At 42.9% G+C, this 26898-nt stretch overlaps 1 protein-coding gene across 3 annotated transcripts in view; it reads right to left on the minus strand.

Moving 5' to 3' along the window:
* Nucleotides 1–10782: 10782 nt before the first annotated feature.
* The window catches only part of LCMT1 (leucine carboxyl methyltransferase 1), a 433670-nt gene continuing 417554 nt past the window's right edge, over nt 10783–26898 (minus strand). For all 3 annotated transcript variants that reach the window (XM_044089403.1, XM_044089404.1, XM_044089405.1), the window contains exon 11: nt 10783–11009. In XM_044089403.1, the coding sequence (XP_043945338.1) occupies nt 10987–11009 (23 nt within the window). In that variant the 3' untranslated portion in view covers nt 10783–10986. The remainder of the gene's footprint in view (nt 11010–26898) is intronic.

Raw genomic sequence — 26898 nt, forward strand, 5'->3', positions numbered from 1 at the left:
GGTAGATTTTGCAATTGAATCTTTATATTGTGATTTTTTTTAATAAAAAACATATACAGTATAATTTAACTAAATCAGAGTGGTAAGCATTACAATAACTTAGTAGAAATGAAGAACTTATTATAAAACCAGCAGATAAAGGGAATAAGGTTGTATTAATGCATTTTTCACAATATGTTCAGATGTGTTTGGAACATTTACATGATAATGAGACTTATGAAAAATATTCCGTTAAAGAATATGAAAAAGCCATTAAACAATTTAGAAATTTATTACAGAAGGGACGTTTAGGATATTTTTCAAAAGATGTAGATATTAAATTTAAAATAGATAATTGTGAAGTTGCCAGGTTTTATTGTCTGCCTAAAATACATAGGGACACCCAGAATCCTCCTGGCCATCCTATTGTGTCCACATGTAATTATTTCCTTAATAATATGGGTATATTTTACATAGTTTTCTTTTACCACATGTTACTAGACAAAGATCTTTTATTAAAGATAGTTTTGATTTTTTAGAACAGGTATTACCGCTCAAATGGTCTAAAGATATGTATTGGTTAACAGCAGATGTGAAGAGTCTATACACAAGTATTAATCATCAGCATGGGCTAGAAGCATTAAACAAAACCTTGGGAGATAGTCCCCTTTCACATTATATAATTGAATTGGTTGATTTTTGTTTAAGAAATAATTATTTTGAGTTTGATGGACAGATATTTCACCAGTTGAAGGGTACAGCCATGGGGGCAGCTTTTGCCCCCGTGCATGCTAACATCATGATGGGGCTTTTGAAATGGAATTTTTGTACCAGAAAGAATTTTTTAAAAAGTATGAGGTGAAATATTGTCGATAAATTGACAATTTAATTTTTATATGTAAGGGGGGTAGGGAAGAAGTTAGTATTTTTATACACGCCCTCCAAGAAAACAGATTTTCATTGAAGTTTGATGGTTTTCAACTAGGTAATAAGGCCAACTTCTTAGATATAAATCTTGAAGGAGGAGGAAATGGAAGAATTATTACTAAGGTATTTCGTAAATTTGAGGATGGTTTACACTTCTTAGATGGAACTAGCCATCATCCTCCACATTTATTAAAATCTTTACCGTATGGAGAATTAATGAGAGTAGAGAGATTATGTAATACTACTAATGAGGTAAATAAGGAGTTAGAAAAAACATGTTATTTATAAAGACGGATTATAATGCTGAGGAAGTTTTACTCTGTTTAGATAAAGTCAATAAGAACGTTATATATAAGCCTAGTAATAATTGTAATAAACATCAAGGTAGATTTAAGAAAGAATTAAATTACTTGAGAAAGATCTATGCAGGTATGACCTATGATTCACTGACAGAAGAGGTTAAGCAGATTATTCAACTTTATTGGACTTCCCTGTTAAATATAGGGACTTAGATGTTTTTGTAAAAAATGTAACCTTTTCCTTTAGAAGGGGCAAGAATCTAAAGGATATGCTAGTCCATGCTAGATTTTTTACTCCTACAGCACGCTTGAATATAAATTTGAGTTTAGCAGGAACATATCCCTGTGGTAGATGCATAACATGTCGATACGCAAGTAAAACATTTCAATGAATTAATGGACAGAATTTTCAGTCTAAAGGTATATTTTCATGTAATACTGAAAGCATTGTATATGCACTCAAATGCCCATGTGGAATGCTCTATGTGGGGGAAAGTAAAAGGGCTTTTAAAACCAGGTTACAGGAACATGTTAGGGATATTAGGAATGAAAAGTCCACTTGCAATGCACTTTAAAAAGTATCATAATAGTAACCCACAGGGTATGCTAGATACTGTTTTAGAACATGTTTCTATTGCTCAATATGGTACTAATATAAAGAAAAAACTTTTGTATAAGGAAACAGTTTTTGTATTGAAATATGGCACTTTAGCCCCTAGTGGCATTAACGTAGAATGTAATTGGAGAGTTTTTATTTAATTATTTAAGTATATAACTATTTAGGTGTTTTAATTGTTTAATTGAAAATAGATTGATTAATTCTATTGTATAAATGTGTGGTGGTTTTTTTCTGTTTGTATTCTCCTTGGAAGGCGTTTGCCGAGGCACTAGAGAGAGTTTGTATTAAATTTTGTGGTGGATCCTGGTTCCTGGTCGTTTGCTTTTACACTTGCATTTAGTTTGATTTGCCATTTCAACTCCATAAATTCAAGATAGTCTTCCACAGGCCCACCCCGAAAAGCTAGGTCAGCGTGGTCAATGGCAGAACATTTAAAATTGTGTGTGGGAAACATTTCAATATATTTAAACAATGCATTTTTATTGTTCTTCTGCTTTATGTCATATAGATGTTCATAAGCCCTTTGCTTATGGGCCCTCTTAGTTTTCTCCCACATAAAACCCACCACAGGAGTCAAACTTGGCCACATAGACCACGCCTTTGAAGTAGCAGTGGTATTTCTTCTTCGGGTAGATAGTCCCAATGTTCTTAATGTAAATGGTGTCATTATCTAACATTACATGGCATTGTGGGCATTATCACATTTAAAACCACCACCACCTTTGGAAAACATCTTATTCCTTTCCAACAGGCCATTAAGGGACATGCCTTTCTTACAGACAACTATAGATTTGTCACCAAGTACCCTACCCTACTGACCTCATCGTCCAGGCTAAAAACTTTCCAAAATTTGAATAATGTTCCAAATGTCATAAAAATTAAGTGTGACAGGAATGGTAAAGCCACTAGAAAATCTATTATTCCTACCAGGACCCATATCAATTGCCCCCATATAGGACAAGAGTCTAATTATTGTACCCATTTGTCTTTTATATTTAACTTCATTTTCTATTAAATTAACAAATTCCAAGGGGTACCCTCTTCCTTGCTAACATACCTTTCAATGTCTCACATTCGCTATAAAATTTTTCATCCTCAGATGTCATTCTGGCAACCCTGACATATTGCCCCTTGACTAAAGCTTTCTTTTGATGTTCAGGGTGCCAGCTTTTAAAGCGCAACACTGTGTTAGAGTAGGTGGGTTTTCTATAAAATTGTGAAGTGAAAATCTTTCTCCTGTAATCCTTTTTAATAGCAATGTCTAGGAAATGTAAGTTGTGATTGTCCTTTGTCATAGTGAATTTCAAAAAACTGATAGTCGCATTAATATACGACAAAATTTCTCTAAATTTCCTTCCCCACCTTTTCAAAAGAGGACTATATCATCAAGGTAGCGGCCATATAGTGCCCAGTTAGAATTCATAATACATAGGTCCTCCCAATGTGCCAGCACTATGCTGAAAAATACAGGTGCACAACATGCTCCCATGGCCACCCTTTGTCTTTGTTTAAAGATGTACCCTTCGTAACTAAGAAAATTATTTTCTAAAATCAATTCCATATATGTTCTTAAAATCAGTATTGCCCCATGCTCCAAGTCAAAATTGTTAAATAAATAGTCATAAAACCACTTAAGTCCCAGTTCATGAGGTCTCAAAAAAAAAGGTCAGATATCCAAAGTAATAATGATTAGTCCATCATCATACATTTCAGGTTTGATTTTACCAAAGAAATCCTACGAGTCGTTTATAACCTGCTGCCAATTACCCAATACGCCTTTTACTTTAGTATCAATGCACTTAGCTAGGCAAAATGTTTTCGAGACCTTAACATCCACTATTGGGCATAGGGGTGGGACTATAATGGATTTATGTATCTTTGGATCCCAAAAATAGTCTGTTTTCTAGGGCACTAACTCAAGAAAATCATGAACTTCTAACTTGATTTGCCCATTTAATAATTCCTCCACCGTGAGGTCAATATTTCTAAAGGCAATGTTCATTTCATTAATTGATGCTTCTACGTAGGTTTCACTGTGCAATAAATCAAACATTTCCATAAGTCACGTTTAAGCCCTACTACATGAGCGGGGGAGCATACATGTGACATACGAGATCCTTATTAATACCCAAGGCTTTGGTATACTAGCCAGATGTCAGGCTCCCCTTGGCAGGGGATCCCTAGTGTAATGAATACTGCAACAGTGATATGGAAGGACATTTGGATGTACTCTCTGAAATACTATAACTACTGCACAAAAAATAAGCGAACTCTATTTGAATGCAGCCCTCAATAAAAGCTCAGCACTGGCAATTTTTTTTTGCCAGTAACAGCACTGAAACCTATACCATCTTCTCAAGTCATACTACAAAAAACAGTGACACTAGTACTTCTAATGTAAAGCTTGAGAATACACAAAATCTTTATCCATGGTCAGGTCAGAGGTACATTTACACTAAGTAACTATGCTTTGCACTCATTCACAGTTTTGAATGTATTCATTAAAATATAAAGAAAAAAAGAGTGATCTACTTACTATAACTTGGCATCTGTGTTATCCTATGTCATTATTCCTCACAGAAGAGTCTTGGATCTGACAACTTAGCACAGACAGATCCAAGGCTCAAGCTCCTCCCTCTCCCATAATCACCTGCTGCCCTCTAACCTTCAGATTGAGTTTGCTAACAAAGCTAGAAAAGCTATTCATCAAAAACAGAAAGGAGAAACAAGTCCTAACCACAATACTCCAACTTCCTCAGAAAATCCAACAACGAAGGGGGGATGGCGGGAAAGAAATGTGATGAATAATGACATAGGATAACACAGATGCCAAGTTATGGTAAGTACATAACTCTATCTGATGTTATCCATGTCATTATTCCTTACAGTAGGGTCAGAGACCCAGCTACCATACATCCTGGGAGGACTCAAGGAAAAACGATTGCGGAGCACTGTGGAACCAAAGGAAGCCCTGTTCCTGGAAACCAAAATCAGCTTGTAATGAGATATAAAGGTGTAAGGATTAGACCAAGTGGCAGCAGCACAAATGTCATCAATAGAGAGTTTGGCCGTCAACACTGAGGAAGTAGACATGGACCTAGTCAAATGAGCCCTAATTCTTTTCGGAACCTCAAGATGCCTATTGTCAAATTGTAGAAATGCAGCTAGAGATCCATTTAGAAATAGTCACCTTAGAAACCAGGAGGCCACGTCTGTTCAGGTAAAAAGCCACAAACAGCTGATTTGATTTGCGGAACACTTTGGTCCTATGTAGATAAAATCGGAATTGCCTGTGTACATCCAAAGTATGCAGTACTCCCCTTTGTTGGAATAATTGGGAAAGAACACTGGCAATTGAATATATTGGTTTAGACTGGATTCAGAGGCAACCTTGGACAAAAAGGAGGGATTCGTCCTAACAGATACTTTGTCCTTGTGAAAGATCATATACAGAGGAACAATGGAAAGAGCGTGCAATTTTTTAACTCTCCTAGCCGAAGTTATGGCAACCAGGAAGGCTGTTTTCCATGACAAGAATTTGAAATCGCACGAACTGGCAGGTTCAAAAGGAGCCTCAGTCAGTGATTGTAGCACTAAGATTAAATCCCAAGGAGGTGAGGGATCCTTAACGGGTGGTCTTATAAGGAAAACACCTTTCATGAACACTTTGCAAAGTCTGGAAGTGAATGTAGGCGCACTGTTTTCATGAAAATTAGAAATCGTCACCAACTGGAGCTTAATGGTAGAGAAACTTGTCCCTGCCTGGAAAGGTGAGGACAAGAACTAAAGGACATTTGAAATAGAGGCAGAAAAAAGATCCAGATTCCTGCTCTTAGCCCAGACAGAAAACCTTTTCTATTGACTACTATAAACCTTTCTGGTGGAGGGTTTCTGGGAGGTTAGGATAAGATGCCTGATGAGGGATGCTAGCCTGGACTGTTTCAGGATGACTGGAATTGGAGAAATAATGCGGTTAGATGAAGGGTCCAAAGACTTGGAAGAGGAAGCCTTGAAGGATGGGAGATCAGATCCTGAAGAGGATCTAGTACCCAGGGAGGATACTTCAGATGAGACCTGATGAAGGGGAATCACAGTTGATGAGACCAGAAAAGGGCAATGAGGATCAGGGATGTCCTCAGGCATTGTGTTTTCTGCAAAACCTTGGGAATAAGAGGGACAGGAGGATAAGCATAAAGGAGACCCGGAGGCCAGTTGTAGACTAGAGCATCCCTCAGTGACTCCCCAAGTGGTGGGATCAGGGTGAAGTACACGCATTTGTGGTTGGTTGAGGAGGCAAAGAGGTCAAAGCATGGCTGATCTCAGCAGTTGAAAATCTGCTTCACCATCGTGGGATTGAGGGACCACTCCTGAGAACTCAAGATGGATCTGCTGAGTATGCCGGGCAAAATATTGGAATCCCTGGGTATATGCATTGCAAGAAGAAAACATCTGGAGGATATCAACCATTCCCACACTCTCATGGCCTCTCTACACAACATGTAGGATCATGTTCCCCCCATTTGTTGACATACCAAGACCACTGCCATGTTGTCCGTCTGAACTGCAATCATCCCCTGAGGAGACAGTCCTAAAAGGCTTGCAACATTAGTAGGAATGCTCTTATCTCTAGGACTTTTATGTGCAATTTGGTGTCTACAGGGGGCCACATGCCTTGGACAGTTCTCCCCTGGAAATGCCCCCACCCCAATAGGGAAGCATTCGTGATCACCATGGCCTTGGGTGAAGGGAAAGAAAAAGACTCGCCTAGGATGAGATCCAGAGACTGAAGCCACCAAAGAAGGTGCTGTCTGCACACATGCATCAGTTTTATGGACATGGGTTGAGAGAGCAGACGACTGGACCGCCAGGGTCCACTGTAAAAACCTGCATGTGATACCTTGCTAGAGGAACAAGCTGAATGGCCACAGCCATGTATCCTAGGGTCTGAAGAATCAAGTGAACTGGAGGATGCAAAAGACCTAAGATTTCCATGACCTGCTCCCAGATCAACTGAACTCTGAGTAGAGGCAATGCTGCAATCTCTGAAACAGAGTCTAACTGGACTCCTATGAGCTCCAGCTTTTGTGTGGGGACCAGATTTGACTTTGAAAGATTGACAGTAATCCCCAACTGACTGAACAGGAGAAGGACATAATGGATGGCTTGTTACAGTCAATGCCTCAGGGGTGCTGTGAGGAGCCAATCATTGAGGTACAGAAATACCCAAAATCCCTGTAGCCAGAGGTGAGCCGCTATCACTGCCATACATTTGGTAAACACCCGGGAGGGGGCTGTGCTGAGTCCGAAGGGTAGGGCTCTGAACTGGTAGTGATTGGCCCCTAACCAGATGCAAAGATGTCTCCTGGAGCACCTGACTAGCTTGATGCAACAGTAAGCCTCCTGGAGCTCCAGAAAGCACATCCAGTCATCCTTGTGTAAGATGGGCAGAATGGATTGAACAATGACTATCCAGAACTTGGACTTTTTGACCAACAGATTCAACTCACTGAGGTCGAAAATAGGATACAGGTCCCTAGTCTTTTTTTGGTACTAACAAAAAAAAGAGTAAATTCCGGAGTCTCTTTGTCCTGCTGGGACCTCTTGGATGGCTATTTTTTGAAGAAGTTGTTGAACTTCCTTGAAGGCCAATTCCTTCTGATGGGGTGGAACGTTGGGGATGTATCTTTGTATAGGACAGGGTTCCAAAAAGGGAAAGAAATAACCCCTTGAAATTATATTTAATACCCAATGATTGGAGGTAATGTTTGTTCAGGCTCATGGGTGAAGGGAAATATGACCAACTGCCTCCAGGGCAGGGCAGGGCAGATGGGCAACACCTCAGGAGCACTGAAAGGGCTGCTCAGAGAAAGGCTCCCTGCCTCTAGGGAGGCATCTAACATTTAATTCTCTCCCCCTGCCTCTGGAAGAGGTATCATCAGGAGCATCCTGAAAGGAAGACTGTGACTTCGGGAACCACATTTTCCTAGTTCCTCAGGTCTCGGAGAAAGACCTCTAAGGAGTAGAAAGCTTGGTCCTGACCACGGAACAGTCTTCTCTTCCCGCTCACTATGGGTCAAAGGGTCCTTCACAGAGGGTCCAAAGAGGGTGGACTCATCGAAGGCAGCATTTGTAAAAGACACTTTGAAGGGTTCAGCAAACCCACATAGTTGTAACAAAGCATGCCGCCTTAAAGCTTTGCCGGTATCTGCTGCTCGAGAGGTAGCTTCTGCAGCACTGGAAATTAACCTCATCAAGGAATTGGCGAGGAATGTCAGAGCAGAAAGCTTGGGAGACATCTTCTTGAGGTCCTCCGCCAGCAATACCTCTGTAAGGGAAATGGTGAGTTCTTTGACTAAGTCCCTTTGGAGGTGGGTAAAGTGTGCCAAGTAATTAACTGCCCTCAGTCCAAAGGTAGTTGAGCTGTACACACACTTCCCGTGCTGGTCTATCACCCAGGACTCCCTGTTCGGGGGATGGAATGTGGAGTTCTGCTCTGTCAGCTCCTTCTTGGTGGCAGCGGCAACCATGATGGCATCGAACAGAACTCCTTTGCTCCAAAAGGGTGGCTAAGGAATTTATCGGCTCCCTTGGGAACTGGCTCCACAGTGTCAGGCTCCTTCTAGGCCCTGATGGTGATAAGATCAACCAACTCGTTGGCAGGGGGGGGGAGACACCAAGGAAGTAGATGGGTCCATCCCAAATGCCTTCAGAAACACGGACTCCTCCGAAGACAGGGATTGAAGAGACCATCCTCCCTTCTGGTTCAAGATCTTAAGAATTTCCCAAAAGGAGACATTGTTTGGTGGAGATCTGGGGGACCCGTCTCCTTCTTCAAGGTCCATGTCCTCTGTGAGGGACTCGGAGGGTGAGCCCAAGTGCCTCCTTTTGCACTTTCTCTTACTAGGTGCCTCCTCCGTGGGGGCTCCGGGGAGGACTCAGAAGATGCGGGGACCCAGTGCAGAGAAGAAACCCCCTGAAGGCTAGAACAGGAGGGCTGACTCTGGACAGGATGGGAGGTCTTGCCACCCAAGGCAGAGAGGGACAGGAATGGCTGGGAGGGGCAGGAGCTGTAGCTCCAGTCCTGGAGAAGGTCCTCTCTATCACCCGGAAGGCTGACAGGCTGAAAGCAGGCTGGTCCCCCACCCCGGAGAGTGAAGTGCCTTGGAGAGGAGGGGCGAGCCCTGATACAGCACCATGGCCTACAGATACCAGTCCAAACCTATCAAGGGCTGAAGCCCCCAGGGGAAAGAGGTCAGAAAAACCCAGACCCGACCTTGTCACCATGGAGACAACCACTCCAGCACTGGGCCCACTCTGATCAGAGGGTGGGAGAACAGAGCAGGCAAGGGATCCTGACGGGGTCAAGAAAAAGGGAATACTACACCCCACAGGGATCTGACCGCAGGTATCTGGGTCTCGAGATTCCTAAGTCCCTTGGGTTGAAAGATGAGAATAGAGGTTGGGATTGGAGAGGCTATCCTAGCTGGATGGGCTGAAGATGCCAGAAGCCCCAACTCTATCTGGGCTTTGAGAAAGCTCTTCATCATTCTGTCCATATCGGAAGGCAACAAACTCCCGGACGAACTGGAGGAAGAGGAGGAGTGGGGAGCCTTAGCTGGTGACCCTGAGGTTCTGTGTTGATGATCTGAAGTTCAGCTCCTGGGGCTAGCAGCCGACTGGAACAACTGCCTAGAAGAACTAGGCAAGGCTAACATCTTCAATAACTATGGGTGGATCTGATGAGCCTGTCAGATCCAACAACCTAGCAGAAGGAGCAATTGGATCCAACAAACTGGTCAGATCCGAAGCTAATTCTAGACCTTGACTGGATCAGAGGGCCTCTGATCTGAGCACTACTTTGAACCGGCAGAAGATATTGGATCCAAGATGGCCCAGGCTGGAGTCGGATCCAGGGATCTAGGATCTGACAGCCTCGGCTTTTTAGAAGCCACCGGAAGCATAGAAGGGGTCTTCCTCTTGGGGTCCGAAGAAGAAGCTTTAGAGGAGGGAACAAAAGGAACCCCCTGCACCATACCTTTTAGCAGCAGCTTGTTTCAGTGCTCCACCAAAGCCCTGGGGTGGAATGTGGCACAAACGTCACATTCAACTTCCAGGTGAGGAGCTCCTAAACAAAACAGACACTCCTTGTGCAAGTTGGAATTAGGCATCTTCTGACCACACAAGGAGCATTTTTTTAAAAGCAGAAGGGTTTTCAGACATAATTCAAAGAACAACAATGCCTTAACACTAACAGAGGCACTAACAACAAAAAGAGCGCCAAACACGGGCTAACAGGGGAAACTACACCACCCTCAAAACTAGCATATCTAAGGGAGGGGAAGTAAACTACTAAAGGTAATTACACTAGAGAGACTAAAGGAGCTAAACCTATCAATATAACCTAAGCTAAGTTAACAAAGCAAGAGCCAGATGGATCACGTCTGTAGCAAACACGCAGCAAGAGAGATGTGAGGGTTAGAGGGCAGCAGGAGATTATGGGAGAGGGAGGAGCATGAGCCTTGGATCTCTCTGTGCTAAGTTGCCGACTCAGATCTGATGTCAGATCAAAGACCCTTCTGTGACGAATAATGAACATGGATAACATGAGATACACGAGTTAATTTACTTCAACATTTACATGAGCTATGAAAATACTGGCTGGCCAATTTCTGAAAAGGTGCTTATACGCTGGCCATACAGTTATATAAACAGCATGGCACATCATTGTGCAACTGCTCTTTCAGCTGATCCAATATGAATTTCTTCAATCATGAAGTCAATGTTTGGTCCATTACATAAACTGCTGCAAATTGCACTGGAGGATCTTAAAAAATGTTCACCAATTTATCAAATGTAAAAAGAATGAATCATTAACTTGTTCTCTAACTGATGCAAAAGAGCACAATGCTGGAGAATTCTACACAATGAAGGAGAAGACATGAAAATGGAGAAAGAATATCACAAACACAAAAATATTTATTCAAAATATACAGGTTGCTCAGCAAAAGTGGTGTTGGCAAATCAGTGCATTACCCTGGGAAACGAGTGTGTTAAACTAGAAAGATGCAAACAAATTGCAAATCACCAAACATGAGTTTTCTTGAGTGCAATACAGTTAAGTGCTTATTCATGCCATAATTCTTCCTTGTAAAATCCAGCCCATCAAAATGTGATGTCAGCAAGGCCTACGGAAAGGAATATATAGAAAATTAAACATTTTTATAATCCACTGTATGATATTAACTGAAAATGCAGGTAGACATAAATAAATACACAAACAAAAATAATCATACTTAAGATACATGCTGAAATCCCAAGCCATAAGCACTGCTAAAAGTAGGGCAGTGCATGTTAGCAGATGGAAAGTTACTAATGCAAGGCTTTCCAAAAGTTCTTAAAAGGTGAAGTGCATGCTTATAATAAGAAGTCAAAGCGATTAAAACCACAGGTGTACACACAAACTTCTAAAAGAAAGCAGCTTTACTGGCTCCATCAAAGTGGGCACTGCAATGCAAATTAGCTCTGTTGATGGATATTAGACAAAAACAAGTACAACACAACAGAGTGCAAAATGGTATTTTGATTCCCTTTAACTTTTGAAGGAAAGGATACAGGGCAAACAAAACACAACTGCCTGTTCTCACTGCTTAACAACTTCAGTTTAAAAAAAAACACGGTTGTGATAAAAGAAAAAACTAACAATTCTAAAGTCTCAAGCTATTACTGACAAACTTGAAGGATGCACATGGCCAGAAAACAAGGAAAACAGCATTCAAATGTTAGGGGCATTTGTTTTACATCATTACAAAATAAAATCTGAAAATGCTTATAAAATATTGTATTATAGTATTAAAGTTACTGTACACAATGCTCAAATCCAAAAACAAAAGTGGGTGGCTTCACTGGCTATGTGAAGACAACTGCTCACTATAGTCTTGAAATGTACCCTGCATTACAATTAACCCAAAGTTTGTAATCATCGCAAAAGGATGTATTTTCCTGGATTGATGTACACTGAAGTGAACTGGACAAGAATGACAGAAGTTAGTAGCTGTCAATGATGAAAAGGAACCTGGGGCTTGCAAAGGCAAGATATCAAGAAGCTGTTAAGATTTATAAGCTGAAAACAATTTAGAAAAAATCTAAGATGCATAATAAAACTAGTAATGAGACATTCCAGTGGCAACTACTCTCACATTGGGTTAGGGAAAAGAAACACTTGCCAGATAGAAGTTGTATATAAACTGGTTCAAGGGACTGTTTTTAGACCCCTGTCTGATGCTGGAAACCTACATTTGAAAAAAAAAGATTTAACACAGATGACCAGCCACAGCCAAGAATGATCCAGTGCTAAATACCTTATCTGTGAAATAACAGGATCTGTACTACAATTGCTGCAGCAATGTAGCACAACTGCTACAGCAATCATCCACAGCTGTAAGCAGGATTATGTGTTTATCTCTAACCACAGCACAGAGAAAACAAAAATCTTCCTGCACTTCTCTTGTGGCACTGACCTAATAGTGCTATATTAATTCTGACGCAGAAGGCACACCTCTGTAAATAGTGCAGGGAACAAACCCCCAACAGAAAATGCTTTGAAGGACTTCTGCAAAACTGCCAGCTGCATGTCAGGTAAAAGATAGCTGGGCTGTAATGAAGTGGCTCATGGCCAAGCGCACTACATTAATCAAAAACACAGCACTAAGTTTGCAGAGGGAAAAAAAAAAAAAAAATATATATATATATATATATATATATATATATATATATATATGTATACACACACACACACACACACACACACACACACACACACACACACACACACAGACACCCCAACACATTCACTCAGTGTTATGTATATGTATCTCTCCAGCACATACTATCACTGCCGAAGGCTGGACCACCTCCCTCCCTTCATCCACGATGGTTGAGCTGACATCAGCGGTTTACTCTCACCCTTTCTCTCTAGCTGATCCAGTGCCATAGCTTCTAGTCGATCTCAAGCTATCTAAATCAAAACCAGGGTTTTAACCCTTTCTGTAACAGAACCAAAGACAACACTAGAAAACATGTTGAAGGTTAAAAGGATTCAAAAACTTCAGAATCAGGCTGCTTCATCCTCATTTTCCCCATGCAGTTTCATCTAGACTATGTTTGTCCAAAGAACATCAAAAGTATGACAAGTTTCGCGAGTTGTCTCAAGTTAAGAATCACTGTTTCTTGGTATTGAAAATGGCCATGAGGAAACAGGCCTCTTGTATCCGTGTCTGGCCGTGCAAAGGCTTTTATGGTACTCTGGCAATGACATATTCCCAAAAGGCACGCCAGTAATGGATAAGTGCATGGCTAAACAACGAGAATCCAAAAAAAACAACAAAAGCCAGCACCACATAGTCAGCATCCAAAATCTTCAGATTTTATTGCATAATAGCACTAGAGTCAAGAAACAGACTGGTTTCGGCTAATAAGTCTTCTTCAGTGTAAAATACTAACAAGCCCAACCTAATCAGCATCATTCCCTCATTATCCAATCACAGGTGTTCATTTAGACTTGGTGAAAAAAGAGCACCAACAAAATAATCCATTCTTTCTCTTTTTTGTTTAAAATATCATGCCAACCCATTTTGTCCACTCCTTTAAACCTAATTCCATCAATGATAGTAAACCTAAACTGAGATGAAGTGTGTTGTTGAGTGTGTTTATAAAGTGCATTACTATATGTCTGGCACATCTTGTATCACTCATATGTTCTGAAATGCGTAGCTTGGATGATCGTGAAGTTTGTCCTACATAAAATGCCTGACAACTGCAGGTCACCAAATATATCACCCAATCAGAAATACAGACTCCATAAATACGCATGTCAAAAACCCGAGGTGTATTTTTGGAACTAAATTCTTTTGTCCTATTCACATATTTACAAAAATTGCAGTGGCTGCAGGGCTAGCATCCTCGTATACATTCCCCACCTAAAGTAGTTTGTTTTGTACCAGTATTCACAGTGGGTGGCCTCTTAAAATGATTCAGCCATCCACCTGTAGTTTTTCCTCTTCTATATGAATAAAGAGATTTTGGGGGCAGTATATTCCTCAGACTATCTTCCAAAATTAAAATATTCCAATATTTATTCACTATATTAACCAACACCGAAATACTGTTGCCATATTTAGTAACCAACCTTAACTGGCTAGTTGATTTGTTATTCTGATACTGCAACAAAAATTTTCTGTTCAATTTCTGAGCATAATTACTAGATTCCAAACTATGTCTCTTGTTTTAACCCTTATTCAGAAATCTGTCAACTTTTGACTATGTGCTGAAAACATTTCTTCTGATGAACATATATGTCATACCCTCATATACTGAGATTTCAGAATATTCCGAATTATGTGTTTAGGGTGGCAGCTCTCTGAATGTAACAAAGTATTGACCTCAGAGTGTTTCCTGTGTACCTGATGCAACATGGTGCCATCATGTTGTACCTGTATGCCCACATCCAAAAACACAATATTAGTGGTATTACAGTTCACCGTAAAATGTAGACCCAATTTGCTGTCATTAAGGTACGTTAAAATTCATTAAGATATTCAACCCCTGATCACCACACCAACCAACAGTCATCAAGATATCTATGCCAGATGTCCATTGATTCTAAATATAAATTATGCATGGGATCATAAATCAGTTGTTCCTCCACAAAACCCATAAATAAATCCACATAGATGGGAGCAAATGATGCTCCCATCGCTGTTCCCCTTATTTGTAAATAGCATTCCTGTTTGAAATAGAAAGTACAGTTTTGTACCTACCATAAATGTAGATGTTCGAGGATCCACATTGCTGCAGTCCTAACAATTGGGTAGTCCGCTGTCCAGTCGGCCCGAATACCAAAGTATATGGCTGACGTCGGTCAGGGCGCATTAGACTGACGTCAGTACGTCAGGGTACTAATGCGCATGACCGACGTCATATCCTCAGTCTTTTCTTGCCCCAGATGTCAGAAGACCCTAAAAAGACAAGGCCCAATATACCTGCACCAAAAATATGTACAATATATACAAAATTATCAGCATATAACCTCACCTACACAACCACCCCTAAACACAGAGGGAAGGAGGGAGGGTAATTGGACTGCAGCAATGTGGATCCTCGAACATCTACATTTATGGTAGGTACAAAACTGTACTATGTTCTTCATTCCACATTGCTGCAGTCCTAACAATTGGGTAGAATCCCAAAGCAGAGGTAAGGGAGGCTGGCAAATCATAAAGAAGCAGGAGCTGACAACATGCCTTGCAAAATAGCTGTGGCAAAACCAGCCCTAGACTTAGAGTAGAGAGGAAGGTGATAATGCTTAGAGAAAGTATGCACTGAACTCCAAGTAGCTGCCTCCAAAATATCCTTAGTTGCCACCCCCTTAGAAATGCTGTTGAAGTGGCAGTAGCCCTAGTGGAATGAGGCCTAATCCCAGCTGGAATCTCCTTGCCATGATGGGAATAACAAAATGCAATGCAAAACCCAATCCACCTAGAAATAGTTTGTTTTGACACAGGCTTGCCCTGCAAACTCAAAGCAAAAGAAACAAACAACTGCTGAGACTGCCTAAAATCCTTAGTCCTGCTTAAATAATAACGCAATTGCCTGTGTACATCTAAAGTGTGCAAAATCTTTTCCCCTTTATTTTGGGGGTCTGCATAAAAAGTAGGCAAATGAATAGTTTGGTTTAAAGCCACACTAGAAACCACCTTAGGCATAAAGGAAGGATTAGTACGTAATGATACCCTATCCTTATGGAAAATCAAAAGGGCTCTACTGCCATAAGGGCCTGCAACTCAGACACCCTTCTTGCAGAAGTAATAGCCAACAGAAAAGCAGTCTTCCATGACAAGTATTTCAATTCAGCAGTAGCCGCAGGCTCAAAAGGTTGTAGAGTAAGTTTTTCCAACACAAAATTGAGATCCCAAGCAGGAGTAGGAGCTCACGTGGGGTCTTATATTCTTTGCCCCTCTAAGAAACTGCTTGAACAAAGGATGCGAAAACAATGGTGGGTCACAATCATAGTGAGCTGAAATTGCTGCAGCATGAATCTTAATGGAAGAGAAGGACAAACCTTTGTCCAATAACTCAGTAAGATATTGAAGAGCCACACTCAAATTAGGCTCAGAAATCTCCAAATTCTTTGCTGTACTCCAAAATAAAAATCTCTTCCATTTTTCTCATGACACTTTCCTTGTACTAGGTCTCCTAGCTTCCATAATCACATTTAAAACTTGTTGAGGAAGTTGAGACCTGCTGTGTTTCAACACAGAATATGCCAGGCTGTTAGATGAAGAGAGTGAAGCTTGACATTGAGCAGATGACCGTCCTTCTGAGATAACAGATGTGGAATCAAAGGTAAAGGCCATGGAGGCTTCCTTACCAGACTCCTTAGTAGTGGGTACCAGTGTTGCCGAGGCCAATCTGGAGCTATTAAAATCATCCTTGGCTTGTCTTGTCTGACCTTTAATAGCACCTTTGGAAGAAGAGGCAGAGGTGGAAAGGCATACACATGAAGATTTTTCCAACTGAAAGACAGAGCATCCACTTTCCAAGCTGTGTGATGAAACCCCTTTGTGCAAAACTTTGGCAGCTGGTGGTTTAGTGGAGAAGCGAACAGATCTATGTCTGGAGTTCCCCATGACACTGTCAATTTCTGAAATACATGAAGATCCAGTTTCCACTCGTGGGGATCCATGATTTGTCTGCTTAACACATCTGCTAAGGAGTTCTGTGCTCCCGGCAGAAACCTCGCCTGAAGAGTTAGTTGCAAGCTTAGCGCAGTCTCCCATAAAATCATTGCTTGCCTGCATAGAGGATAAGAATGTGTTCCCCTTGCTTGTTGATGTACCACATGACAGTTGTGTTGTCTGTTAGAATCAACACCTGCCCTGGAAGAAGTAACTCCTTGAAAGCCATTAATGCAAACTGGACTGCTAACATCTCCTTCATGTTGATATGTAGATGCTGTAGTCTGGCAGGCCACTTGTCTTGTATCCACTTTCCATTTAGATGAGCTCACCAAGCAATGTCCGAGGCATCTGTCGTTAAAATCTGACTCGCCTCTGGCCGGGTCACAGAGAGTCCCTTGTTTAGGTGACATTCCTGAGCCCACCACAAAAATTCTTTTGAAGGCAAGGTATTATTTGAATGACAGTGTCCAAATCCTGGCAGTGCTGTGTCCATACATTTTTGAGATACCATTGTAGCTTCCTCATATGCAGTTTGGCATTGGGAAGCACCAGAATACAAGATGCCATGAACCCTAATGCTTGAAGGACTGTCCTTGCAGTCAGCACGGACTGATGAGATAGTTGATGGAAGTAAAGTGATAGACTCTTTTGTTTGTCCGGGGTTAAAAGGCCATCTGGGCTGCTGTATTCAGTCTCACACCCAGAAAGCACATGTCTTGAGAGGGTACTAGACTGGACTTTATTTCGTTCACAGAATACCCTAGGCATCTTAGCACTGCTATAACATATTCCAGATGCTGTAGAAGGTCTTCCTTTTCTTGAGCCAGAATCAGGCAGTCGTCCAAGTAAGGATAGATTTGAATTCCTTTTAGCCTGAAGTAAGCTATCACTGGAGCCAGAACCTTTGTGAATACTCTGGGCGCAGTAGATAAGCCAAAGGGCAATGCAGAGAACTGATAATGAGAAATTCCAGCTCGAAACCGCAGATACTTCCTGCAACTTAGCCTTATAGGCACATGAAGGTAAGCTTCCTTGAGATCTAAAGTTACCATCCAGTGATCTTTGCCCAGCAGAGGTAAAAGCTGTTGTAACGTCAACATCTTGAACTTGGGAATGTCCAGATAAGTGTTGAGGATAGATAAATCCAAAATTGGTCTCCACGTGTTCCCCTTCTTTGGTACTAGGAACAGGCGAGAATAAAATCCTAGGCCCCTTTCTGATACAGGGACTGGCTGAATGGCCCCTATCTGGAGTAACTGAGAAATTTGCTTGTGAGCCTCTTTTCTTTGTGGAGGAGGAACGCCTGGCATGCCTTTGAAAGGGGCAATGTATGGAAATAAAACCTGTAACCGTGGTGAATGATATCCAACACCCATCTGTCTTGAGTAATTAAATCCCAATTTTCTTTGAAAAGAGACAGTCTTCCTCCCAAAGGAGCTGCCAGACGAGAATCTACTGGCAGCTGAAAAGGCAGGTCATTGGGTCTGTTTACGAAAGGACTGACCCCTGCCCTCACCAGAAGTCTGAGCAGGTGAACTCCTGTTCTAGGCCTAAAAGAACCTTGAGCTCTGCCCCTACCACGTCTAGACCTACCCCTAGACTGGGAATCATAAGCAGGATATGTCCACCCCTTAGCAGGCCAATTTCTACTAAACTTCGGTGGCTGCACCTGCAAAAATTCTTTTACAGTTTGCATTGACTTTGCTTTGTCCTCCATTTTCTTTAAAACTGCTTCCACAGGCTAACCAAACAACACATCAGACTGTAAAGGAGCATCCAAAATCCTTGTCTTAACATGCTCAGCTAAATTCTGATCCCTCAACCAGGCATGCCTGCGAAGAACAGAACTAGTGGCAGCCACCCTGGAGGAGGCCTGTACAGCATCAAAACCACATTGCAAAGAATGCTTACCCACTTGTTCAGACACATGAACTAAATCCAGCAACTCTTTACACTCAATACCTTCCGCCAAAGCATCCACCTTAGATTTCAATTGTGAAAGGAGATAATTTTGATATTTTAGCATGTGAAACTGACAATTCAACGCCCTCATGGCTAAAGTGGAAGAAGTATACACTTTCTTTCCCCATCTATCCAAAGCCCTTGCCTCTTTATCAGTGGGAACAGGATTTTTAACAACAGAGGCCTTAACACCTTTAGGTCCTTGAGAAACAGTCTCCGGGTCTGCCCTAGGACTCTTAAAAAGATACTTATGAGCTTCAGGCACCCTATAGTACCTATCAGGTTTAACAGGGGTAGGAGGCAAGGAATCAGGGTTCAGGGAAGCCTCTGCAAAAACATCTTCTACCACATTCAACACAGGAGGGATAGCCAAGGGCCTATGCTGGGGTAAAAACAAGAATTCCCTAAGCCTTTTCCTAGAATCAGAGTAATCTTGGCCTTCCCATTTAAAGTGCTCCCTCATGGAATGCAGAGTCTCTGAAAATGAGAAATCCTCAGGAGGAGAAGCTGTAGGAGTGGAATCATCCACATCAGAATCAGAATAAGGAGGATACTCCTGCAAGTCTTCCGCAGAAGACTCAGAAGCCTCTGAACACTGTTCAAAACTCTCAAACTCAGGTTCCACCCTAGGCCTCTTATCAGGAGGGGGCATAGAACCTCTAATCAGAGTAATCAAATCTTCTGCCATTTTAAGCATATGTTTCTTAGGCACAGAACCTGAAATGCTAGGAGAAGCCCCCACTGAAGCTAAACTTGGCCTACCTCTCAAGGAAGTTTTGGAAACAGAAGGAGAGGCTCTAACTACCTTGGGAAGAGAGGGAAGAACAGTTACCTGAGAAGTCCCTCAGCCTGGCCTACCTCCTGAGAAGGCACATCCTGCAACAGTAAAGTCTCTGCCTGAGACTCCAAAGAAACTCCTGGCAAAACCTCTGGCTCCACTGAGCCTTCTAAAGAACCGACGCTTGGGACTGCCGGTTCATCAACCCTAGGCTTCACTGTTTTGTCCTTGCGCTTTTTGGAAGCGGCCGGAGCATCCGACGGCATTTTATAATTACAATGCTTCCCAAACACTAACCTGGCACAGTCTAACCGTCTCTTAATAGTGCGTTTGTTAAATCTAGCACAAGAGCGGCATCCAACAACGCCGTGCTCAGGCCCTAAACAAGGTATACACAAGGTATGGTAATCCCTATGAGGTATCTGTTTCCCACAAGAAATACAGTTATTCACTTTTTCTGACATCCGGTTAAATACTGAGGCAAGAAAAAACCAAAATGTTCCCCAACGGGGTACTTAGCCAACTTTGATTCGGTCTGAAACTCCGACTTCAGAAAATTTCAGAACGCCAACCTGCACTCGCAAAATTGCTTCTGCATCGGACCATGCGGCAAAAAAGACTGAGGATATGACGTCGGTCATGCGCATTAGTACCCTGACGTACTGATGTCAGTCTAATGCGCCCTGACCGACGTCAGCCATATACTTTGGTATTCGGGCCGACTGGACAGCGGACTACCCAATTGTTAGGACTGCAGCAATGTGGAATGAAGAACATCACATTTTTATTTAAAACATGTTCTGTTAGACAAACTAGTAGTGTGTTGGAGATTTTCTCCAACCAATATTCTATGGCTTGTAGGCCAGCCCAATGGGGTATATTGGTGTAAAGGGACGTGACGTCCAATGTGCACATATACCACCCTTGTTCCATGTGTGTGTCTTGAATAATATTTAAAAATTCCATTGTATCTTGTATTCTTGACCACACATGGATCAATAAGGGTTTAAGACAGTGTGTCAAAAAAGCAGAGAGGGGCTCTGTTAAAGATCCCATCCCTGAAACAATCAAGATCCCATCCCTGAAACAATCAATCAGTCTTCCCGGGGGTTTTTGCAAATTCTTGTGTGTCTTAGGAAACAAATGAAAATATTGTTTTAAAGGTTCCTTGACCATAAGTTGCAATTTGGTTTCTTTACTTATAATACCTTCCTCTCTAGCTAATTCCAAAAGAATCATCAATCTGTTTTTTAAATACCGGTGTGGGATCCAAAAACATGTTCTGATAGGTCCCTTGATCCAACAACTATGTGCTTCCATCTCATACATTTGCCAGTCCCACAGCTGACCACAATATTTTTATTCTTACTCAGTTTGTCCAATCCTTGTTGTTGTGGTTGGGAAAGATTTTGGGAAGAAATTTTCAAATGTGATCCATAGCTAAAATGTAAATACCTTAAAACTAATTCTTGGAACACCATAACATTCCTGTTGGAAGGTGGTGTGAAGGTAAAGGTTTTAAAACAGAACCCACCAAGGTCTCTATCGTCCCTTGTTGGCTGATTTTGAAAAAAAACAATTTAATATTTAATATTCTACAGAAATTCATGAAATCCTGTGCAAAAACGTCCTCATCAACCAAATAACTTGGCACAAAATTCAATCCTTTATTTAATAAATCAGTTTCATCTGAATTCAAGGTAAAAGAAGAAATATTCAGCACATTATATTCATCAACTATGAGGTCATCAGCTGAAGTAACGTTTCTAATGTATGATTGGTGCCTACAACGTTTGGGGCCACCCCCTCCTGGATTGTCTAAAGGGAAAAGTACAGTCGGTACACTTAGCATAAATGTAGATGTTCGAGTGTATTCAAAGTTGCAGTCATCACATTTGGATTTATCCCTGCCAGGATAGCCCTCGGCCGGCCCGAATACCAGAGGCTTAATATTTCTGCATCAGTTGCTGTCGCTTCAGGACCGACATCAGGTCGTCAGTAGTATAAAGTAAGGCAGCCGACACCATTACATCAGTTTTTATTGCCCTAACATGTCAGGAGCCCCCAAGTGGGAGCCAGGTTCTGGTGGAAGAACCCCACCAGTAGAAAGTAAATACCAGTATGTCCCTTGTAAGGAAAGAGATGAAAGAAGAGGGGGATGGAGGGAGGGGAAACCAGGACTGCAACAGTGAATACACTCGAACATCAATATTTATGGCAAGTGTGCACAACTGTACTACGTTCTTTGTGTTTCACTGTTGCAGTCATCACATTTGGGTTGATTCCAAAATCTGAGGAAAAGGGGTGGAGGCAGTCAAGGAAACTAGGGGCTGGCTAGGATGCCCTGCAAGACTGCAGAGGCAAACCCTGCCCTGGATTTGGAGAAGATAGGCAGGTGGTAATGTCTGGTAAAGGTGCGAACAGATGTCCAGGTGGCAGCCTCCAGGATGTCCCTGGTGGAGACTCCACTGAGGAAAGCTGCAGAGGTGGAGGCTGCTCTGGTGGAGTGAGTCCTGACTCCCCTAGGGGGAGGCTTTCCGTGTTGTTTTTAGCAGAAATGGATGCAGTGTGCTACCCATTTGGGGATGGTTTGTTTGGAGATGGCTTTCCCTCTGCCCCTGCAGCAAAGCTAACCAGCAATTGATCAGACTTTCTGAAGGATTTAGCCCTGTCTAGATAGAATCTGAGCTTTCTGTACACATCTAGACAGTGCAGGATCCTTCCCCTTTGTTCTGTGGGTTAGGGGAAAAGGTGGGCAAATGAATGGATTGGTTGAGAACCACACTGGACACCACCTTGGGCATGAAGGATGGGTTAGCCCTGAGGGATACTCTGTCAGCATGGAAGATGATAAAGGGTTCCACAGCCATGAGTGCTTGCAGCTCAGAGACCCTTCTGGCTGAAGTGATGGCTAGAAGGAAAGCTGTCTTCCAGGACAGAAATTTTAGCTCTGCTGAAGAGGCAGGTTCGAAGTGGGGGAGGGTGAGCTTTTCAACACAAAGTTAAGGTCCCAAGCTGGGGTTTGTGCTCTTCTGGGTGGCCTCAAGCTGCTAGCCCATCTTAGGCACTGTTTGATCACAGGGTGTGAGAAAAGGGCCTGCTCAGTGGGAAAATGACCAGAGATAGCAGAGGCATGAATTTTAATAGAGGAAAAGGAGAGTCCACTGTGTAGCAGGTCAGCTAAGTAATCCAGGATAAGAGGGAGGGAGGGCTTTGCAGTATTGGCTCCCTTAGCCTGAATACAGTTGCAAAACCTTTTCCATTTGTCAGCATAAGACTTCCTAGTGCTAGGGTGTCTGACCTCAAGTATAACATCTAGAACTGGTTTGCTGAGGTTGGCAGACTGATCGGGGGTTAGGGAATAAGCCAAGCTGCCAAATTGAGTATCTGTAATTGGGGTCAGGAGGTTTGGAATCTGAGGGAGATGCCAAGGTGGCAGAGGGGACAGGCTGCGCGACAAGGGGTACCAGTGTTGGCGAGGCCAGTCTGGAGCTATAAGAATTGTCCTTGGTTTTTCCTCCTTTAATTTGAGCAGTACCCTGGGATGGGAGGTAGTGGAGGAAAGGCATAGACCGATACATTGCCCCAGGGGAAGGACAGGGCATCCACTTTCCAAGCCATGCAGTGATGCGCCCTGGTGCAGAACTTGCTGAGCTGATGGTTGGTGTGGGAGGCAAACAGGTTGACCTTCGAAGTACCCCATTTCTGAGTTACTAGGGCGAAGTTTCTTCTGTTGAGCTGCCATTCGTGTGGAACCAGAAGATTTCTGCTTAAGTAGTCCACCAGAGAGTTGAGAGAACCTGGTAAGAATTGTGCTAACAGGTGGAGGTGCATGGCAGAGGCTGTGTGCCAAAGGTTCATGGCCAGCCTGCACAGAGGGTAGGACGGAGTCTATCCCTGCTTGTTGACATACCACATCACAGTTGTGTTGTCTGTTTTGATCAGGAGAGCCCCTGGGGAGAAGGGGCTTGAAAGCTATCAAGACATACTGGACAGCTATCATCTCTTTTTGGTTGATGTGCAGATAGATTTGCTATGGGCTCCATTGGCCCTGTATGCACTTACCTCCAGGTGTGCGCCCCAGGCGCAATCTGATGCGTCTGTGGTGAGGGTCTGGGCGGTGTGGGGTGGTGAGAAAGGTAGGTCTTTGCTGAGGGAGCATGCTGCTGCCCACCAAAGAAAGTCTTTTCTGAGGCACGATATTACAGGTACAAGAGTCTCCAGGTCTTGAGAGTGTTGACACCAAAGGCATTTTAGGTACCATTGAAGTTTCCTCACATGCAGCCTGGGATATGGAAGGAGTAGAATGCACGATGCCATGAACTCCAGAGCTTGCAAAATTTTCATGGCAGATAGCTGGGGTCTGGTAGCTAGCTGAGAGAAGTAGGCTGTCAGGAAGGTTTGCTTTTCTGGTGTAATGAATGCCATCTGGGATGCTGTGACCAGGCTTGCTTCCAGGAATATAATCCTTTTGGGTGGGTACCTGTTTGGATTTCTTTTCATTGATTGTGTACCCTAGGGAGGTTAGTGGGGACTTTACAAAGTCCAGGTGCTTGAGCAGCTTTTCCTGGCTGCGTGCCTGAATTAGGCAGTCGTCTAAATATGGATATTCCTTTGTCTGCAAAAGGCAATGGCAGGAGCCAAACATTTTGTGAAAACTCTAGGAGCAGTAGATAAGCCAAAGGGAAGCATACAGAACTGAAAGTGCTGAGATCCTGCCTTGAACAGAGATATTTCATGCATGACTCACTGATATGAATGTGGAGGTAGGCCTCCTTTAGGTCTAGGGTGGCTAGCCAAGCATCCTTGGAGAGCATGGGTAGCAGCTGCTGAAGGGTGAGCATTTTGAATTTTGGGATCATCAGGAAGGTGTTTAGAATGGATAAATTGAGGATGGGGTGCCAGGTGCCCTCTTTCCTGGGTACCAGAAAAAGTCTGGAGTAGAAACCTTGACCTTTCTGTTCTGCAAGAACGTGCTCTACTGCCCTCATGGAGAGCAGGGAAAGGACTTGCTTTTGCACCTCTGCCCACTGGTTTTGAGGTAGATCTGGGAACCCTTTTGGAGTTGGAAGGGTGTGGAAAGAAAATTTATATCCCTGGGACACTATGTTGAGAACTCAGCGGTCGTTGGTAATGGTGGCCCAGGTGTTTGCATAAAAGGAGAGTTTTCCTCCTAGGGTAAGTGGAGGTGGGCAGAGGGAGGGGGTGGGGGAGGAGAGTCAATGCGAGTTCTTACCATAAGGGGGTGGCTTAGAACTCCCTGGTTTGGAAGTGGAGGTAGTCCACTGCTTAGATCTCTGCATTCCCTGTGGCTGCTGTCTGTTGGGTCTGGTTCCCCAGTGTCTGGGCTGAACTGACCTGGTGGGAGCAGGAAAGGACCAGTGCTTGGAGGGACAATGCCTGCTGAACCTGGGTGTCTGGACCTGTATGAAATCCTTAACTATTTGCATAGATTTTGCTTTTTCTTCCATCCTTAAGACCTCTTTGTGCAAGGGGACATCCAGCAATTTAGATTTAACATGGTCTGGCATGGGCTGTTCCTTAAGCCATGCATGCCTTCTAAGGACAGAAATTGTGACTGCTGCCCTGCAAGAAGCTTCTAGGGCATCAAAACCACAGTGCAAGGTGTGTTTAGTTACTTGACTTGCAGAATGCATTAACTCTTGTAACTCTTTAGATTCTGCAAAAGCAGGAAAGGAAGACATTTTTTGTTTGAGGAGTTCCAGGGTAAGTTGCTGAAATTTCAGCATATGGCACTGACAATTTAGTGCTCTGATAGCAAGAGTAGCTGAGGTGTATACTTTTTTACCCCATCTGTCTAGTGCTCGGGAATCCCTATCTGAGGGCTTGGGACTCTTAGCAGAGGATGCTTTAATTCCTTTAGGCCTTTGAGAAAAGACCTCAGGGTCAGCAGTAGGATTTTTAAAAATAAATTTGTGCGAGTCAGGGACTCGGTAATACCTGTCTGTTTTTTCTGGGTGCAGGAGTCAAGCTGGATTCCAGGAAAACATCCTCCACAACATCCAGGACTGGGGGGGATGGCCAGGGGTCTGTGCTGTGGAAGATCTAAGAATTCCCCAAGTCTCTTTTTTGACTGAGGGTAGTCCTGACTTTCCCACTAGAAATGCTCCCTTAAGGGTTCCCCCCCAAGGAAAAATCCTCTGGGAGAGAGGCTGAAGGACATCAGAGTCAGCAAACTCCTATTCAGACAAAACTACAAGGGACAGATCTTTTTCTTTTGGAAGGGGTAGCTTGGCTTCCCCTAGTCAGCATGATAAGGTCTTCTGCCATTTTAAGCATTTGAGACTGATGCAAGGAAGCAGGTGCCTGAGATTGGGTCATCAGTTTCTTGGGTGTGGTTCGTAACCTAGGCCTAACAAACTCGGTAGTCGCGAAAGAAGTCGTCAGTTTGTGTTGAGAATCAGCAGTGCGAAGGACTTCCTCAGAAGCCGGTGCCTGCTCCGCGGCTCCGGACCCATCCAAGGTAGAGACGATCGCAGGATCCTTAGTTGAAGAGTTTTGTGGCATGCTGGACTCCGAAAGGGTCTCGGGTAGGTGCCTGCAAATCCACATAAGCGGGCATCAGGGGCTGCAAAACAGCCTCACTGAGGACCAGGGAACTGACGACTAGTTTAACGGGAGTGTTGTTGGTAGGTTTGGACCTGTACGGTCTGTGTCTTTATCTTTATGTTTTTTCAGAAGATCTGCTCTCAGATGGCTTACCAAAGCCATATCAGAATTCAAGGACTGTAAGCAAAAATATCTAGCTATAATAAGGGCCCGACGATGTATAGTTCTGGCGTTGAACACAGCACTGAACCGACAGCAGGGGACATCGTGGTCTGGGCCTAAGCAAGTGACGCAGTAAGAATGAAAGTCTCAGTGTGGTATTTGCTTTCCACAGGCGAGACAATTAAATTTTTCTGACATCTGTTAGTGCAAGAAAAAAGGATCCCCAACGGGGTACTTAGCTTTAGAAGACTTCAGCTTTAATTCAGAAGACGAAACTCAGGTAGTGGCCAACCAGCACTTGTGCAAACTGCTTCTGCTTAGGGCTCCACGGCAAGAAAGACTGGTGTAATGGTGTCGGCTGCCTTACTTTATACTACTGATAACCTGACGTCAGTCCGGAAGCGACAGCAATCAATGCAGAAATACTAAGCCTCTGATATTCGGGCCGGCCAAGGGCTACCCTGGCAGAGATAACCCAAATGTGATGACTACAACAGTGAAACACGAAGAACATTCATTGTTCCTTTTCTTAGGGAATGGTGATGTATTCGAGGTTCCCAAATCTGTATCCGTAGTCGAGGAAAAATCTTCCCTAGATGTACCTGAGGCTCCCAATCCCGTCCCATTTTTCTTGAGAACAGATTTTTTTTCTTTTGCATCTAGATTATACCTGGGTGGTTAGTCTACTATCAAATTTGTCATTTTTTGGATAACAAAATGTTTACCCTGCTTAATCCCTGGAGTCCCTTGAAATTTTTTTTAACATACGTACTTTAAGATCTTTTTCTAGACCAATTTGTTTCGGAGTGAGGTGTGAAAACTGTCCTTGGTATGCCATGTCCCCATCACATTTTTTAATCTTATCAC

Source organism: Protopterus annectens, chromosome 12.part0 (genome assembly GCF_019279795.1).
Source record: "Protopterus annectens isolate FY-2018-M chromosome 12.part0, PAN1.0, whole genome shotgun sequence".
NCBI classification, from domain to species: Eukaryota; Metazoa; Chordata; order Ceratodontiformes; family Protopteridae; genus Protopterus; species Protopterus annectens.